Source organism: Pelobates fuscus, chromosome 3, assembly GCF_036172605.1.
Source record: "Pelobates fuscus isolate aPelFus1 chromosome 3, aPelFus1.pri, whole genome shotgun sequence".
Lineage (NCBI taxonomy): Eukaryota > Metazoa > Chordata > Amphibia > Anura > Pelobatidae > Pelobates > Pelobates fuscus.
The window spans coordinates 262,534,087-262,551,243 of NC_086319.1; the positions used below are offsets into that span (position 1 = coordinate 262,534,087).

Consider the following 17,157-nt stretch of genomic DNA (forward strand, 5'->3'; position numbering starts at 1 on the left):
CAATCTCTTTTGTGGGTAAGTCAGGGGCCCTGGTGGAAGTTGGTCATCATGTTGCCGCGGGATCATGGGGTCTAAGGCAGAGTTCTCTTCATCCAATGCCTATTTTCTGGTGGCGGTGGGGGCCCGTTCGTGTGTCTCTGTGGTCCCTTGCTGTGCCGGTATGTGTGAGGGTGTCCCTCCAGCTCCAGGCTGGCGTGCTGGCCTGCATTCCTTGGCCACACACTTAGTCACCTCTTGGGCCCGAGTTTTCTCCCTTTGCGGGAGTGATTGAGGGTCTTGTGATCTTCTGCCGCTTTTGTCGTTGTTGCCTCCGTGTGTGTGGGCAATACGTCCGGGATGTCCGCCAGGTAGAGTGTGTGTGCGTTGTAGTTTTGTGCCCAAGGGTTTGCCCTTCACTCCCTGTCGGCTGCGGTGTCGTTCACCTTCCTTCTTAGGTTCAGGAGTGTCAGTTCGGGCTGCTGTCTGTCGCTCCCTGAGCTTATCCCAGATGCGGTTGAAGATTGCCTCTAGTCTTTGCGAGAGGTCAGACTGTTGCACTGTCTGCTGGTGGGTCGTACAGTCCGCCGCCATCTTGGAGGCGCCTCGTACTAGGTTGCCCCTCTGTATTTCAGGCTTGAACTTGTGGTGAGACCTTGCCAGACCGCCCCAGACGTCCAGTGAGGACCGGGATATCCCCTGCCGGTCCATGGGGGGGGGGGGGTAGGATGCAAGTATGTCGAGGGGACCGTGCGTGACTTTGCTGTTGGGGAGAGCGGTCGCCTCTCCCCGGCGCGATCTTGAGTAGCTTTTGAGGGTTCCCGAAGAGTGTGTGTCTCGTTTTTAGGGTTGTTGGATACCCCCGGGTTTCCCCTGCTTCCCCTGCTTGCTGCATGCCTTTTCTGACTTTTGAAAAAGCCCTCTGAACGGGCGAAACGCGTCAAGTGGGACATTTACAAGTGGGACTTTTATATTGAGATTTTAATCTTGTTTGTTAATATTTTCCCCCCTTTTTTCAATAAATAGTTACTTTTGAGTACTATTTACTCATTCCTTTTTTCGGCTTGATTCCTGATACCATCTATATCCCGAGGTGGGGATTATACCACCCATGCTGTTTTAACTAGAGCAGGTTCTGCTCTGGGAAATGTAAGTACATTCTTTTCTACTTATTTACTAACATATACCAGTATTTACTGCACCATTGGAGTCCCCTCTCTGTTTTTTCTACCGAGATTCGGAGGACTATCAACATTCCAACCACCATTCTGACCACCACACATCCTTAGACGGGGATTGTACCGTCCACGCGTTATACAGCAGAGCTCTATTAAGCTCTAGCGTATGTGAGTGGTTTTCCTATATTATTTATTGTATTACTACTGTATCTAATTGTATTGCACTATTATTTGTTTTTTCCCTTTTTTTCCCTGAGGTCTATTACTTTGCATCGAAGGTTTATGTATGTATAAATTTTAAGGCGCAGTATACGCTATTTTTTATCTGGTCTATTCCACCACACAAGGTTTTGGGAGCCCTTGTATTGTATACCGCAGCCTGCTTCACCATATAGTGAGCGCCTATACTTCCTGTTTTCGATATTAGCTCCGATTTTTGGGGTGTAAAACTTGGTCATGTGACATTGCAGCTCAAAGGGAAGCATTAAATTAAACACATTTGGATGCATGCACATCTGTTCCCATTCCTCCTCTATGAGGTGCATTGGATTAGATTATTGGCTCGAGTGCCAGACAACGTCTGAGTCTCAGCACTGGAGAAAAGGTAAGTAATATATTTTTTCCACATTTTTAAAAACAGGGCGTGGAACTCTACAAAAAGTAAACATGCACTAGGACACTCTAGCGTTAGAAATAGTTTTTCACATGCTTTAGTGTTTCTTTCACTTATCTCACCACAGCTTGACTTCAATAAAAAGTGACCCCTGAATGTGAATACACTGGTGTATACAGTTTAACATACTGTAGATGCAATTTTATTCAATTTAAGAGTCTTAGATTCAATATGAAATAAGCTTTGGATCTAAATGGTCCCTCTCTGATACCTGCTTTAAGAGACAAATTAAAGGTTGAGCTAGCTTTTGGTACTGCCAAAGCACTTTAAAGGGGTTACTATTTTCTTTTTCAGACTAAAAAGATATTTTAAAAAAAAATCAGTGTTCTCTCTCTAAAACAATCAATTAATTTAATTTTTTTCATCGTAACGGATGATCCTAGAAATAATTTTGTTCATCGTGATTGATAATCCTAGCCAAATGCCAGTGGATTAAACAAATGGCAACTCCGCCAGTAGCATATATAAAATATTAAAATAGAGTATTGAAAGCAACAAGTGCCAAATACACACACCACTCCCTGTGTCTAAAATAAGAGATAATAATACTTATATATATACAGGTACATATGGAAGATGTTCCATGTAGTCAAGTCCTGGTAAATTCTGACTGATGATATCAGCAGTTTCTGTGGATCTGGTCAATGACGAATAAATAATGCAGCTAAAGTTATTCCCTTCACTTGCAAGAAGTGCCAGACGCTGTCCTGTTAGGCTGGCCTGTTCACGCCGGTTTGAGAGTCCCTTAGGCACCAAATGTGATGCTGACCGGAAAGAAAGCCACTGGATTAACGGAAAGCCCTCCAGCAGGATTCCTGGACACAGCTTGGAGTATGAGACCTCATGGAGCAAAGGTGAAATCAAAATGGCGTCTCGTATGACCTGGAAGTGCTATTCGTCTGACCCACAAAGGAAACATATATAAAATATCACTGGATTCAGTGATCCAACAGGCAATATAGACCTTGCCCAACGTCCATTATCAAAGTTAGCTGGGGCACAAGTTCAGGTCAAAAGAACCAGGAGAAAAGTGCTAAGGAGAGATCTGCCATTCAACTACATTTCATATGGCTTCATTGTGCCATAAATCTGCATTACATGGCTTGAGTAAAAAAAATCAAAAAAAAAATCTCACCTATGAATATGGTACAGCAGTGTATGACAGTGACATATAGATATAGCAAAAAATGTCACAGTCTGAAGATAGCTGCCCAGACCAACTAAATAATGTATCTCATTTTTTTTGTTGTTGTTCTAGAACAATAAATAACAGACACACAAGACCTGTCAGATTTATGTTAATCTGTTTTGCATCGCACATGTAGATCTGCACATGCATATACAGATATATAAATGTGCTCATATATGGAACTTTGAGGACTTCGCTCCACAAAAAAGTTAGTTTGACCTTCTGGATACAGAAGTTGCTTGTGGTTCAAAAATAGGGGGGGATTGATAAATAAATAAATAAATAAAAAAGACACACAGGTTCCCCCTGATGCCTCAATAACTAAACAGACTAAAGATCCAGCTTATTCTGCCTCTACCCTCAGGGAATTGTGATGGGTAATTAGGATGTTTGAGGGTAGCTTACTCAGCAATACTTGTATAGCAAGTAAGATTTTTTTTTTTTTTTTTACCCGACAGGGCAGAATGCATTGATTACAGATCTGTAAAAAAGTAAAGTGCAGTATATATTTGACAGGCATCAAAAGGAATGTACAAAATCACAACTGCAAAAAACAACAACCAAACAAAAACAGTAAATCATCAAATAGATGCCACGTTTTAAGATTCAGTATTACAAAGATCAATTACATGACCAAAAAAATTAGAAAGAGGGCAGACATTAGAGAGATGAAAATGAAGGGCTACTTCACATGAATGTAGAGAGACCAATCATTCACATAGCTGTCTTTATATTTCAAATAAGAGGACCATATGACAGAAAAAGTTCACACAGAATTACAGACCATGACCATTAGCCACAATACATTATACACAATTTTTTGTAAAACCTTGGTTATAAATGGCTTAATTTCAGCTATGTACCTTATGATCCAAAATATCCTAGTTGGCAGTCACTGTATATATATATATATATATATATATATATATATATATATATATATATATATATATATATATAACCTTATATCAGTCTGGACATAAGGAAGTCCCTGAGATCTAAACAGAATGCATGGGAAAGCCGATACTAAGAAACTGAGAGATTACCATTAGGAGATCGCCTTTGGACAACGCCATCAACCTTGTTTGAGTAGTGCTCTCAACAACTTTTATTCTTGTATGCCCATCTATTTTACAGCACTGACAAATATGTTGTTGAATATAAATAACAATAATATGGAGATAACTTCCACAATGATGGCATGACCTCCAAAATAGATCATATGTTATTGTCTGCATAGAAGACAAGTTATCAGCTTTAAAAAAATTTTTATTGTATTGACAGTATGATTTTTGGCACATTGGTGCGCGCGCACACACACCCGAATTCAGTTGGATATCAACCCAAAAGTGAATTTGTAGGGCTAAATTTAGTGCTGTAATAGAACGGAGAATAAACAACCCTATGGGTAATTATTCAATATATTGCAGTCCAACTAGTTTCTCCTCACAGCATGCTAGTTTCACCATAATTTGGGCATTAAAACAGAACAATGTACCTTCCCGCACTGCAGCCAGCCTTACATCCAGTTCTACTAGTTATACCATGATCAGACTATAGGAAACATTCAGCCTGCTTCTGTTGCCAACAAGTATGGGCTACAGCTGGACTTTTTTTCCCCCACAGCCCTAACATTATCTTAATTTGTATTAATTTTGACAAACAAAACAAGGAATTTAGATGTAATTTTTATCAACAATCGTACATGGTTAGAAAAAAATCTAGAAGCCATCAGCAGACACATATATATTACTTGACTTGAAAAAAACCATAGAAATTCTAGGCTGGCCCACAAGTAGCCCCCCAATTGTAATGGAACCACAAGTATTATGAGTCCTTTTCTAAATTACAGCAAAACTAACATGTTGTTTGGAAATGTTAGAATTGGCTTGGAGGGTGTGTCAATGCAAAATACTGCATAATTAAGTATGGGGTAATTTACAATCAAATTAATTTTCATCAGCAAAGTTAGCCCACAAATTTGGTTTCTTCCAAAAGGGACAAAATTTATTATATCAAATTAAACAGCATCGAAACTGAGCCAAACTGATTTTGCCCTGAACAATGGCATCAGGAATTAATTCCCCATACTATTTGCATTAAAAACAGAAATCAACAGTGGGTACACCTACTCCCACCAACAAAGAATAGTTTAACATTTTACTCTATCCATTGGGCAAGAGGAAAGTAAAATTCAAACTGGTGTTACCAGAATCAATTATTAGCTTAGGGGTACCTGGCTGGCAGTATAACCTGACACTGCCACATCCAATACACACCACTCTGTGGGTCGATAATGGAGAGCTCTAAGACCTACTTTCCTAACCCTTTCCTTTAAACATCCTCTGGTATGAAATATGTGGAATTAGTTGATGCTGGTGGACCACCTTATGACCTATATGAAGCCCTGGACTCTCTCTTATCCCTTCACCTGATGTCCTACAGTAAAGGGGTGGACAGAAAATCTGACACCCTTAATGGCCTTGTGATATGCATTTGTCCCTATTCCTAAAATATTTCATATTTCATACTCCATATACACTGGGTTGCATGTTAAAGTATCAGGTGGGAAGGCCAACATGTTTGTCCCACTAAGAATAACTGACAATTACTTGGAGAGTATAATCAATCACCTACTATACTGAATCTCCTATGTACAGTGCTGAAGTAAACCCAGCTAAACATTACCAGGCTGCTCATGAATTAAATAAAAAAATAAGTTTATAGCCATACTTTGGTGAAATTTGGTGTATTTAAGAAGAATTGCTACACTACAAGTGACGTTAAAGACAAGTCTAGAAACTGCACCCTTATATGCAACAATCAGGAATGTAAAGCACATCGATAAGTCTGAAATAAGATTGGCCCATTGGTGAGCAACACACAGCGGGCATTCCTTTGCTAAACAATGAACTGTAAAATCCAAATGGCAAAATTAGCCAAGATTAGATAACAGCGGTGTTGAAGGATTTTTCTGATTCAGCTATTTTAGCCTAAATTTTGCAATTCAGCTTTCAGTTCACTAGAACTCGGTGAATAAATCAAACTTTTTAAGCTTTTTAATGGGAAAAAGAACACATAACCTAGTAGCTCAATGTTTAGTGCTCAGATTCCATTGGCAGTGTGAGTGATCAGCCTTTATCCCTGTTTACAGTATATAATATACATTTTATTTACAAGTGACATTGTTTAATCTTTATATATTTGATACATCAGTATCTTTCACATTTTACTTATATTGCCCATTAGTAATTTATATTTTTGCAGGCATCACCTTTCTGTATTAAACACCAATACTAAAACAAGTGGAAATGCACTGTTATTAAGCCAAAAACTGGATTTATTACAAATCTCCAGGTGCAAAATAAAATATGTTTTAAGCAACAAAAAAGTTACAATTAAAAAAAGTAACCCCTTCCCCTGGTTAATCAACACAGTTTCATTCTCCAGAGATTTAACAATTGTTCTCAGATTTATGTTTGTAGACCTTTTCATGTGCAGTGCTAGGAGTGAGAGTAACAGGAGACTGGGTTAGACAGACAGAGAGTGAGAGACACGTAAATCATGTTTTTGTTTGAGCATTAAATACTGCATTGTATACAAAGCTGAAGCCTTCAGGGAAAATGGCCTTCTTATTGTTAAATTAAACGGGGAGGGTACAGTTTGTTTACTCATTAAGTCAATGACCTTCATTAATTTAATGGTTCTTCAGAGAAAAAGACCCAATTAATAAGAAAAAAAAATGAAGCGCATTTGTCATGCAGAAAAGGCAAAAGACAGATATCTGAAGTGTTTAGCTTATACCTTAATGACTTTAGCACGGAGGTGTGATCTACAATGTCAGTGAATACAAAGTGCATGCATGCTAATAATAACCATTCACCCTCTCAAAATACAATGTACGAGTCAATTACAGAGAATAAAACATTTTAAAGGATTGGTGACTGCCAGGGTTTAACTATATAACTGACAATGTAAAATCAGTAGATAAAAAGATAAAAGGGGAAATCTAAGCCGACAACTGTCACCAAATGAACAGTTAGTATTAAATACAAATATAACTGCTAAAATTTTATTTTTCCAAAGAAAATGGGCAATTTTTAGGAAATAATACAAATCTAATGCAACGAGAAACAAATGTGTTCCATGGACACATTCCTTGTTTTCGTACGAAGATTTGATAGGCTGACTCAAGTTTGCCAACAATATACACACATACTTAAATATTAAATAGAAGTGATCATTTATGAGCTTTGTGCTGTGTTTTTAATCTATAACAGGAAATATGTTTTACATCATCTTTCAGAAATTAATTCAAAAACAAAGACTGATGACAAACTCTAAATTTTTCGATTGTATTTTTCTTCACCCATCTGCTTTTTAAGTCCACATAATCCGCTGAAGCATTTGTTTTGAGTGAAGATAAATTGTCTATTGATGAATATGTGAAATGATTCTACAGGCGACACACAGATCAACTTGCAAGTGTATTGTAGGACAGTATTCCGATAAGCAATGGGCTACCATGACTGTTTGGAACTTAACCTTCTGGTTACTGATACCGTCTCAAGTCTTTCACATATCCAATAAAATAAGGAAGCACATTATCCAAGCTTGTGTGATATCTTCGGAGATTAACATGCCAGCCTTTGTATTATACAATGTAAAAAGCAGTCATTTCCCAATTTTTATGAAAATCAGTGACTCCAAACCCGTTGAACTCTTTATCTTTATACATGTTAGCAGAACATGAAGTTCTGAATTATACAGCTAGATTGTGAATGACACGGTCATTACTTTCCTTTTGTATGCAGTGTGTTGGTTTTATGCAGTGCAACAGATGGAGTGGCCAACAATTCAAGTATGTTACTCTGCTGCCCCCTGCTGGTTATATAGTTTTGTACAGCATACAAAGTCAAATGAGATTCACAGCTCCAGAGGCCACAAGTGGGGCTATTGTGCGGTAGCGGATGAGATGCTGGGATCCAACTTCCATGTCTATGGCATACTCACTGGAATAGAGAGAAATTGTGTGTAAAGAGGTGCACTGACAGAAGGTAACAAATAAAGGTGATGTATTAGGTAAACTAGAGTTTTGAACAGGTTTCTTTATTTAAACACACATATTTATGCAGAATAAACAACCCAAAACAAAAAGGGCGATGAAATGACCAATATATAATAGATTAAAGGACAGTGGACAAACACACACAATAAACATTTTTAAATCTTACAAAGTTACTTAAAACCACCTATCTTAGCAAACGATATGGGGAATTGGTTACACTATATGGCTATACCATGTTAAGCCCACCACTACGTCCCAGTATCCCAATATAAGTGGATCCTAAGATAATTTTAACAAGGGAGATAAACATGCTAATTGCAATACTGCTTAAACTGCTTTCCAAAGAGACTCCTCAAAAGTATGCTTTCATGTGGTCACCTCTAATGGGGCAATCCCACCGGATCATCCATTGGCTGATAACGTTAACGGAAAGCCATAAATTCCAAGAATATGCACATAACCGACATTAGCCAGCCTGGATCTCTCATTCCAGATTGGCTACTAACGTATTAATGGCACTGCTGGAGGTGAAGTCATACCTCTGACCCCGATAGAAATAATTTCAGTGTGTGCAGAGTTTCAGATTGAAAAGCTGCACATACAGACTCCAAGTCTTTTCTGAACTTTGTATGTTTATATTTTAACATTTTTTGCTGTGAAAAAAGTGCATGTTTGCAGATTAAAGTTCAATTAACTTGGATTAATGGAATTAGTTTAGGAAAATTTTTAATATTGCATGATTACACAGCCACATGCTATATAACTAATCCCTATTTCACGCTGAATAATGTTTGAACTAGAAGGTATCTTAAATAGGAGGCTAACTTTAGATAGATTTTTATACTCAAAAGTAATATTTAAAAGAATAAAAATAAATCCGATAAAAAAAAAAAAAAAAAAAAATCTGATTTAAAGGAATACTATAGTGTCAGGAATACAAACATGTATGCCTGACAATAGAGTTCTAAAAACTGCTGTTTAGGTTTCCGGACCCTCTTGCCTCTTTGTTAAAATGGTGTTTAAACTCACCTTTTTTCCTGCGCCACACCAGTCTTGACGCAGCCGGCCCCACCTCCCAAATTTAATAATCTCAGCCAATTGCAGGTTAGTGTGCATGCACAGCAAAATACAGCGCTACGCCAATCAGCAACTCCTCATAGAGGTGCACTGAATAAATTCATCTCTATGGGGAGTGTTTAGCGTCTCCATGCAGAGCGTGGAGATGTGGAATGTCCGTGCTGCACTGACCCACACCGGGAGTAACGCCAATCACCGCCGGGGTAACGGCAGTGAACAGGTAAGTACATAATACCGTTATGATGGTTCAGGAGCGTCACTGGTCCTCAAAGGGATTTTTACGATGACGGTCCTGAACCGTTAGTGGTCGTTAAGGGGTTAAAAGAGCATTCCAAGCACCATAACAGGTCTAGGTTGCTATAGCGGTTGTGATGCCACCATGCTCTTTGCACTGTTCCTTGACTCTATGTCAAAAACAGAGGGTCCCCTGGATTCTCATGGCCAAGTCCTGATGTAGCATACTACTAATGCAGAAGTTACACACAGATCCTAAATATGGCTTGATATTGCAAATGCAGAAGTATAATGTCTGAAATAGCAATAAACCAATGGGATCCTATGTTTGCGTTAAAACCACCTGAAAACAACTTAACACAGAACGGGGGACAGCTTACGTGCACCATAGGTGGTGTAGTGGGCAGCTATGTTTCTAATGAACCTTTAATAGATGGAAGGAGCATGTATAAAGAATGCATAGTTAAGGAAAATAGTGTGTGTGTATGTAGGGATTGTGTGTATCTTGGCATGTACAAGAAAGAGTTTGCAAATGTCACACTCTGTTTCTATTTTCTTCAGTAAGCACGTGTTCAAAGGCAAGACTGAGAAACTCATGTAAAGTATGTTATGTAAGAGGAAATTGAGAACTGTGGCTGAGAGTGTCCATATGACCAGTACAGATATGGTTGTGTATGATGGAAAAATGACTGTTTGTGAGAGAAAAAATACACAACTCGTACCTTTGGTCATCTGACTCTGGTTCCACCAAGATGTTTTCCTGATGTTCTTTAACTTTCAGGAACACAAAGGAATCTAGGTTTGGCTTTGGGACTACAAATAGAAGACAAAATGACAAAATAGTTTCCATTTTTATCCTTGCTGTTTTAATTCCATTCCTTTTGATTCACTTACCCAATTTAACAAGATCCACAGCCTGCAAATTTGGTGGCATGTGTCGAAGAGCCACACTCTTTAATAAGGTTTCTGTGTGTGCCGTGTACCTATAGAGATGGGACACATATGCGTTTGGCATTCTGTTACAAACGTTATGCTGCATTGCATTTCTTTGTTTGGAATAACAATAATCCTTGTGTAAGATTTAGGACAACACGTATGCCTTTTGTGCACAAACCAAGAATTGCTATCGGGTCAGTTTAAGATTACAGGTGACTGACTAACTGACACAGTTGTCCCTTTCAATAAACACATTCCTAGAAAAAAAAAAACAAGGAAGTCCATTTCTCACACTAGTCTCAATTAAATGAAGTAGAGATTCCCAGTAGTATATATCAGTCTGTTTTTTGTTTAGCTTTAGTAAAAGCCACAATATCTCCTTGGGCTTTGATAATTCACAGTGTGGGTTGGATGCAGGCCGCTACAGAATAAGTAAGTACAAATATAACACAACATATATCATCCTATTGAGTAATTGAGACATACAAACCTCAGTTAACACACATTATGTGGGTTACTTGTAGAGAAAGCTCTGTAATTCATGTATTTCTTTAAACTGTCCCTCATTGTAAATAGAAAAATGTCTTAAAATACTTCTAATTGTTTCGTGTGTGTGTATATATATATATATTTGTGTATGTGGTAGTAGAGGATGGTGAAAAATCACATGTACATTTCACCTACTATAAGACTTTGGAAAAACTCACTCTTTGGCAAAAGCAAACTCTTCAGGTGACAAACATGGAGGATCTCCCTCCCCTCGAGTCTTCTCTTTCTCCAAGACATGGGGGAAAAATTTCTCAATCTTTACATAAAGTGAAAGGACCAACAGAAGCACAGTTCGTTATATTAAGTAATAAACATTCAAACAATTTAGCTGCAGCTTACAAAGGTGATCAGTAAATCACTAATGTGGCTTCAGTAGCCATTATACAGAGCTAAGCACCATATATTACTGCAAGACGCCAGGATTGAAGTTCAGTTATATAATCTGCCTGTAGTGGCCTTGTTTTAATATTTTTGAATAAGCTTTTCAAATGATTTCATATATTATGTATACAGTTTTAATAGAATTTAATATTTTGAAGAATATTTAAATATTTGAATAGTGGATATATATTTTTAGACATGATATATTTTTGGCATTGTAATATTTTGAAGACATTTTTTTAATTTAAAAGAATTTCTAGAAATATTAAATCATTTGAAAAGATTACCTACAGATATTAAAATCTAGGCCAGCATCAGGCAACGATTGATTTTACACAGTCAGAGAGACACTTACATATATACAGAGCGTTTCCAACAAAATAAATATACTGACCATCCTGTAAAATGCAGTACTCACAAGCTCCGCTCAGTTAGCAGAAATTGACAAATTACCTTAATCAAGCGGCTTCGAAGGTAACTGCTAAGCATGTATCGGATCCTCTCAATTTCCATGTGGTGGAAGCTGATCTTCAGGTCACCAGCCTTTGCCCTCTGCAAGTTCTGCTCCTGTATAAATATAGGCATTAAACAAGTTGAAAGTCAGACAAGGACAGCTTTCAAGTCATTACCACCAAGGTACTGAATAGACCAGGAAAGAAAGTTACCATATGGTTCAACTGCTCCATTACACATTCAATAATCTCAGATTTGCTCTCCAAGAGCTCAGGCGCAAACTTTTCATTAAGCCATGCCTGGTGGACAAAGAAGAACAGGGGAAGAAGTTGGTTCCTTTATCTTGCTACACATATACACAAAGTTTGTGCATTGCATCACTACACAAGAACAGAATCTACAATACACACATTCATAATCATGTAGCATTGCTGTACATAAATATATTCACTCACATGTACTGCTTTTTACCACAAAATAGTAACAGAACCTGTCTGACACAGTACACAATGGTGGGACACACCAGTCTAAACGCAATGAACGGTGGCAGACATAGTGCGACACAAACATTTTTAAATTAATGATGAAATACTTTTTTTTAAGCCAACATGTTAAGTATAATATTATTCCCCAGCTTTACATGTGATAAGTCAGGCATGGATGACAATAATAACTGGAGAACACAGCAACTAACAACTGTAAGCAATGTAAAAAATTATCTTAACGTAATACTAAATTCATGAATGAATTGGACACTATTGGACATATTTGCAAAGGTTTCCTCCTATATCCTGTCTACAGGCATTCTCACACAGCAAACTACTATACTTGACACTGAATTATACATAACCTACTGCACATTACAAGCATTCAAATGCAACTGGCTGCCATATTAACTCTGACACATTTCACGTACACTATTCTGGGTAGATTCCCAAATGTAATATTCTGTATATATGTATTCCCTATTCTAAAGGTTGGCAATGCATCATGGCAGCTGTAGTACTGTAATATCTTTGGATCTACCTTTTGTCCAGCCATGCTTATTGCCATATCTGACCCATCAATTAAAAATAAAATAAATACATCTTACACTTTATTATTGCCTTATAGCAAAACACATCTGTATACTGCACAGGGCAATGCATAGTCCATTGCCCTCAGGACAACTTTATCCATGCATACTCTGCTGCCTCATATACAAGAGTAAACCTGCAAAAGCTGTGGGAGCAGAGTGAGCCCTGCCTTTTTGCAGAAAATAGCGAACAGCAGATCAGCAAAACACTTCATATGTGTTTATTTTTTTTAAATCTACTTAAGAGCATGACCCCCGTTACTTAAACATTAAAAGGGAAATCCCACTCTGTGGTGTGAGACCTGTCCAAGTTGTGCATATGCACATCTCTATCTTCCATGAGGAGAGGTGAGACACAGTTGTAACAATTAGTGGCTGGCAGCTCATTAAACACAACCTTGTTTACAAAACTGTGAATAAAAGATAGAATGCTGGACTTCCAAAACAGGGATGCAAAAAAACTATACCTCACGGCACACAGTGATATGGAGAAAAGTTATTTTGAAATATGTATATTTAAAATGTAACAGCTCTATAACCAAAATTTATGAAGAATACACAAAACAGTTGTGAGGCAGCACAAAATATTCAGTGTTTCATGCACTACTATAACATTGGTAATGCTAGCAAGGAAAGAAGCATACAGGCATAAATAATCTAGAATTCAGATAAATAATATATTTATACATTTATTGCAAATTAATTGCTTCCAAATTATATTTAAATAATTCATAAAAGTCCAAAAAAAAACAAAAAAAAAAAACTGTTTAACAAAAGTTCAAACAGTTCTTTTATAGATAAATCAAAATTTGCTTTGAAGAATTGGACTTGCAGGTGTCCACCTGATTTCACACTGAGAACTAAATAAAACATAGGGATTCGCCAGTAAAAGAGTCTTGTTTCTTCTGATATTTGACATTGTAATGTGAGTTGACCATATGCTTTTATAAATATCAGTTTATTGTTTGTCTTCTCTTTATAGGAATTCATGAGGATTACTAAACCAAATGCTTTAGGAATGTCTATAATTACAAATGTATTTTTAATTTAAACATTATTGTCAAAATATTTTAAGTACGGTAGCATATTTGTCTTAAAATAATGTAAGTTATAAACATTAATGATCAGTCCCAAAGTTTGTCATTTAGTACATTTCTACTCATATTTTTCTTTTTACAATGAGCCAGTAGATTCTGCAGCTCTGCACATTCTGTCTGGAAATGGATTGACTTTACTTGGTGACCGAGACATTCATTTATCAATTAGAGATGATGAATGTGTATACTATTCATTTTGCCACCCTAATAGGTAATGTTTTGATTCCTCTGTTTGGTATTATTAAACGTCTCAACAAGATCACTCCAAGAAACCAAAAACAATGGGGTTGCACAGATACATCACGACAATACACTGTTTTTATTCCATGCAGAACATCTCACCTCCTCCAACTTGTTAATCAGCTCTGCAGGTGTCAGAACTTCTTCACTGCCAGCATCTGAGCCCTGATCAGAGAGAGCTAAATCATTCTCCATCATGAAGAAAGCAGGGTTCGTCCTGATATGTGCTTAAACAGCAATGTGCTTTCATCCCACATCTACAAAATGAATAAGTAGACAAAACCATTAGGTGAGGGGTTCATTGCTCATTCTATAGAAATGTACTGTGATTACAAATACTTCTTGTATCTTGTAAAATCATTTTCCAAAGTTGATGAAGAGTAGCTCTCAGGCATGTTCTTCATTCATTTAGGAATTGTACTTTACTAATGTTTTGATCACAGTGGTTGGCTACCTTGGGAAGGGGCTTTATAACCTAAAGGTGTCTTCGAAGTCCACCACACAGCACTTTTTAATTTATTATTTCACAGAATGTTTAACCTTTATACATACACATTGCTTTTTCTTGATATAACAGGTGAAATGGACAACTCAATATCACATCCTTCCGACAGAATGCAGGCCCTGAAGATATTTCAGTTGCTGGAGTGAGCAGAGAAAACTGGTTTCCACACTACATACAAAGGACATACCGTACTTTCTGCAGACTCTCAAAACGCTTCTTCTCAAATCACCAACACAGATAACTAACTGAAGGAGGAGAGGTATTCTAATGCGAGTGTGTGAGAGTGGCTTATCATGTGTTATACATGTAAATGGGGAGTTAAAATGAATAAAGTCTCTCATTGTTTAATTAGGATGTGGTTCTGTCCAATTTAGGAGGACTAGCAACATCCATCTGTAGAGCTGCCCTGGATATATCCTCAAAAAAAATTCTTACATTTAAAAATAAACCAAAACTAAATTAAACCTTGCGTCCATTGTTAATTGGATGAAATGTAGGAGATTTGGTTATTATTGGGTTCAAGGAAACCATTCATATTTCTCAGCAATTAATTGACAAACAAAGTAAGTGCCAACAGAAACATGGTGGATACCACTCTGCTCAATCTAGTTTTAATCTAGCACAAATAGCTGGATTGTTATCCCTTGCAGGAACATGTTCCATATTATATTGCAGAACAGAATTGCAAAAGAAATGTAATAAGTGAAAATCTGAATCTGATATTTTTAATGCAGTTTGGCAAAATTAGCTGAATTTCATAATTCTGCATAAATGAAGTTAGATCAAAACCAAATTCGAAAATGTAAGCTCAAATTGCGGTTTTGGAATCATCCCCCATATTAGCTATAGTTACAGTGTGGCTATTTTAGTCAAAATTTTACAATTCTTGATTCAAGTTACTATTATTTGATGGATTACTGAATAAACCTTTGGTTAATGAATAATGTCTAAAGAAAGACCAGAGACACCTGTCAGCATTAGGTGTTATAAATGATTTTATGACATCTTTTATGACAGCTTGCCGTGGGACACCATTCACCACAACCACTAAAGCAAAATGTAGAGGTTATGGTGCTTAAAGTGTCCCTTTAATTTTATTCATAAGAAAATAAAATGCATTTCTCTTAGTGTACTCTAAAATGAAAAATGTACATTTAAATCGTGCACCAAAATAAGCTGCTTTTTTTTTTTTTTTTTTTAAGCCTGTCTGTATTTTAATAATATTTATTTTCAGTATTATGTCAGTGATTAATACCATTGACTCATTTATGTATTATCCCAGGGTCTCTATTGGCCAGGCCGAAAGTAGATAAATAACCTTAATTTATTATCTGTTCATCACGTGTAATATAGTTTTAAAACTAATCAACCTCTTGTTTCTGTCAAACTTTGGAATAGTTTGTCTCATTAGTTGTTAAATCCCTCCTTAATAATATTGTAAAGTGCAGCGGAATAAGTTTGTGCTATATAAATGTTAATACTAATAATACTATTGCCTCTTCTATCCAGAGAGATTCAGCTGCACTTAGGATAACAGTATGAAGAACTTATTGTGGGCATTGCCTGGGTCCTGGTGAATATAATATTATTATTATTAATAAGATTAATGTGCCTTTTCTGTCCATTTTTGGGTTAAAGGACCACTCTAGGCACCCAGACCACTTCAGCTTAATTAAGTGGTCTGGGTGCCAGGTCCAGCTAGGGTTAACCCATTTTTTTTATAAACTTAGCAGCTATGTTTATAAATGGGTTAAGCCTTCCCCCTAATCCTCTAGTGGCTGTCTCATTGACAGCCGCTAGAGGCGCTTGCGTGATTCTCACTGTGAAAATCACAGTGAGAGCACGCAGGCGTCCATAGGAAAGCATTGTAAATGCTTTCCTATGCGACCGGCTGAATGCGCGCGCAGCTCTTGCCGCGCGTGCGCATTCAACCGTCGGGGCGGAACGTAGAAGGATCGGAGGCAGAGAGCTCCCCGCCCAGCGCTGGAAAAAGGTACGTTTTACCCCTTTTCCCCTTTCCAGAGCCGGGTGTGAGGGGGTCCCTGAGGGTGGGGGAACCCTCAGGGCACTATAGTGCCAGGAAAAAGAGTATGTTTTCCTGGCACTATAGTGGTCCTTTAATATCCAAACTTATTAAAAATATGTAGTTTGCAAGGTTAAGATTTTGTGCAGAGACATTCGATTTATGATATAAATGTAATTATTTGGCTGCTATACATTCCCAATTTGGCTTTACTCTGTAAAAACATAATAGAAGCCATGATCACCATTCAGCTTACCTGCTCGTCCTCTTTCCCGCCAACTAGTTACAGTCTAGGACTGGAGTAAGGGGGCGTGTCCCTACGTTATAAACACTAGAGAAAGATCAAGTGCGCGATGACAAATAAAATGTCACCGTACTGTACAATGGCGGCCATTTTCCCGGAGACCGAGAGACAGTGCTAGAGATTTACACACCTTCACAAAAATGTCCCCATTAACTGGACCTCAAAGGCCATCATTTGCGACGTGTCTGTGTTTAGAACC

General features: G+C 37.5%; 1 protein-coding gene across 2 annotated transcripts; it reads right to left on the reverse strand.

The window, feature by feature from the left end:
* Positions 1 to 4,801: 4,801 nt before the first annotated feature.
* GINS4 (GINS complex subunit 4) lies at positions 4,802 to 16,948 on the reverse strand. 2 transcript variants are annotated; one of them, XM_063445504.1, is made up of 8 exons: positions 16,911 to 16,948; positions 14,229 to 14,383; positions 11,927 to 12,013; positions 11,715 to 11,828; positions 11,039 to 11,136; positions 10,290 to 10,378; positions 10,118 to 10,208; positions 4,802 to 8,028 (listed from the first exon to the last, which is right to left on the reverse strand). In XM_063445504.1, exons 2-8 carry the CDS (start codon positions 14,322 to 14,324, stop codon positions 7,932 to 7,934), a joined length of 672 nt encoding a protein of 223 aa, XP_063301574.1. In that variant the 5' UTR covers positions 14,325 to 14,383; positions 16,911 to 16,948; the 3' UTR covers positions 4,802 to 7,931. The 2 variants fall into 2 exon arrangements, with proteins under 2 accessions (XP_063301574.1, XP_063301573.1); XM_063445503.1 differs by having other exon boundaries at positions 16,899 to 16,928.
* Between the last annotated feature and the right edge of the window lie 209 nt (positions 16,949 to 17,157).

Coding starts and splice junctions, on each gene's coding strand:
- GINS4 (XM_063445504.1), bottom strand. CDS start 14,324: ATGATGGAGAATGATTTAGCTCTCTCTGATCAGGGCTCAGATGCTGGC. Junction 11,137..11,714: donor TTCGAAGCCGCTTGATTAAG/GTAATTTGTCAA, acceptor CTTTATGTAAAG/ATTGAGAAATTTTTCCCCCA. Junction 10,209..10,289: donor TGTGGATCTTGTTAAATTGG/GTAAGTGAATCA, acceptor TTCTATTTGTAG/TCCCAAAGCCAAACCTAGAT.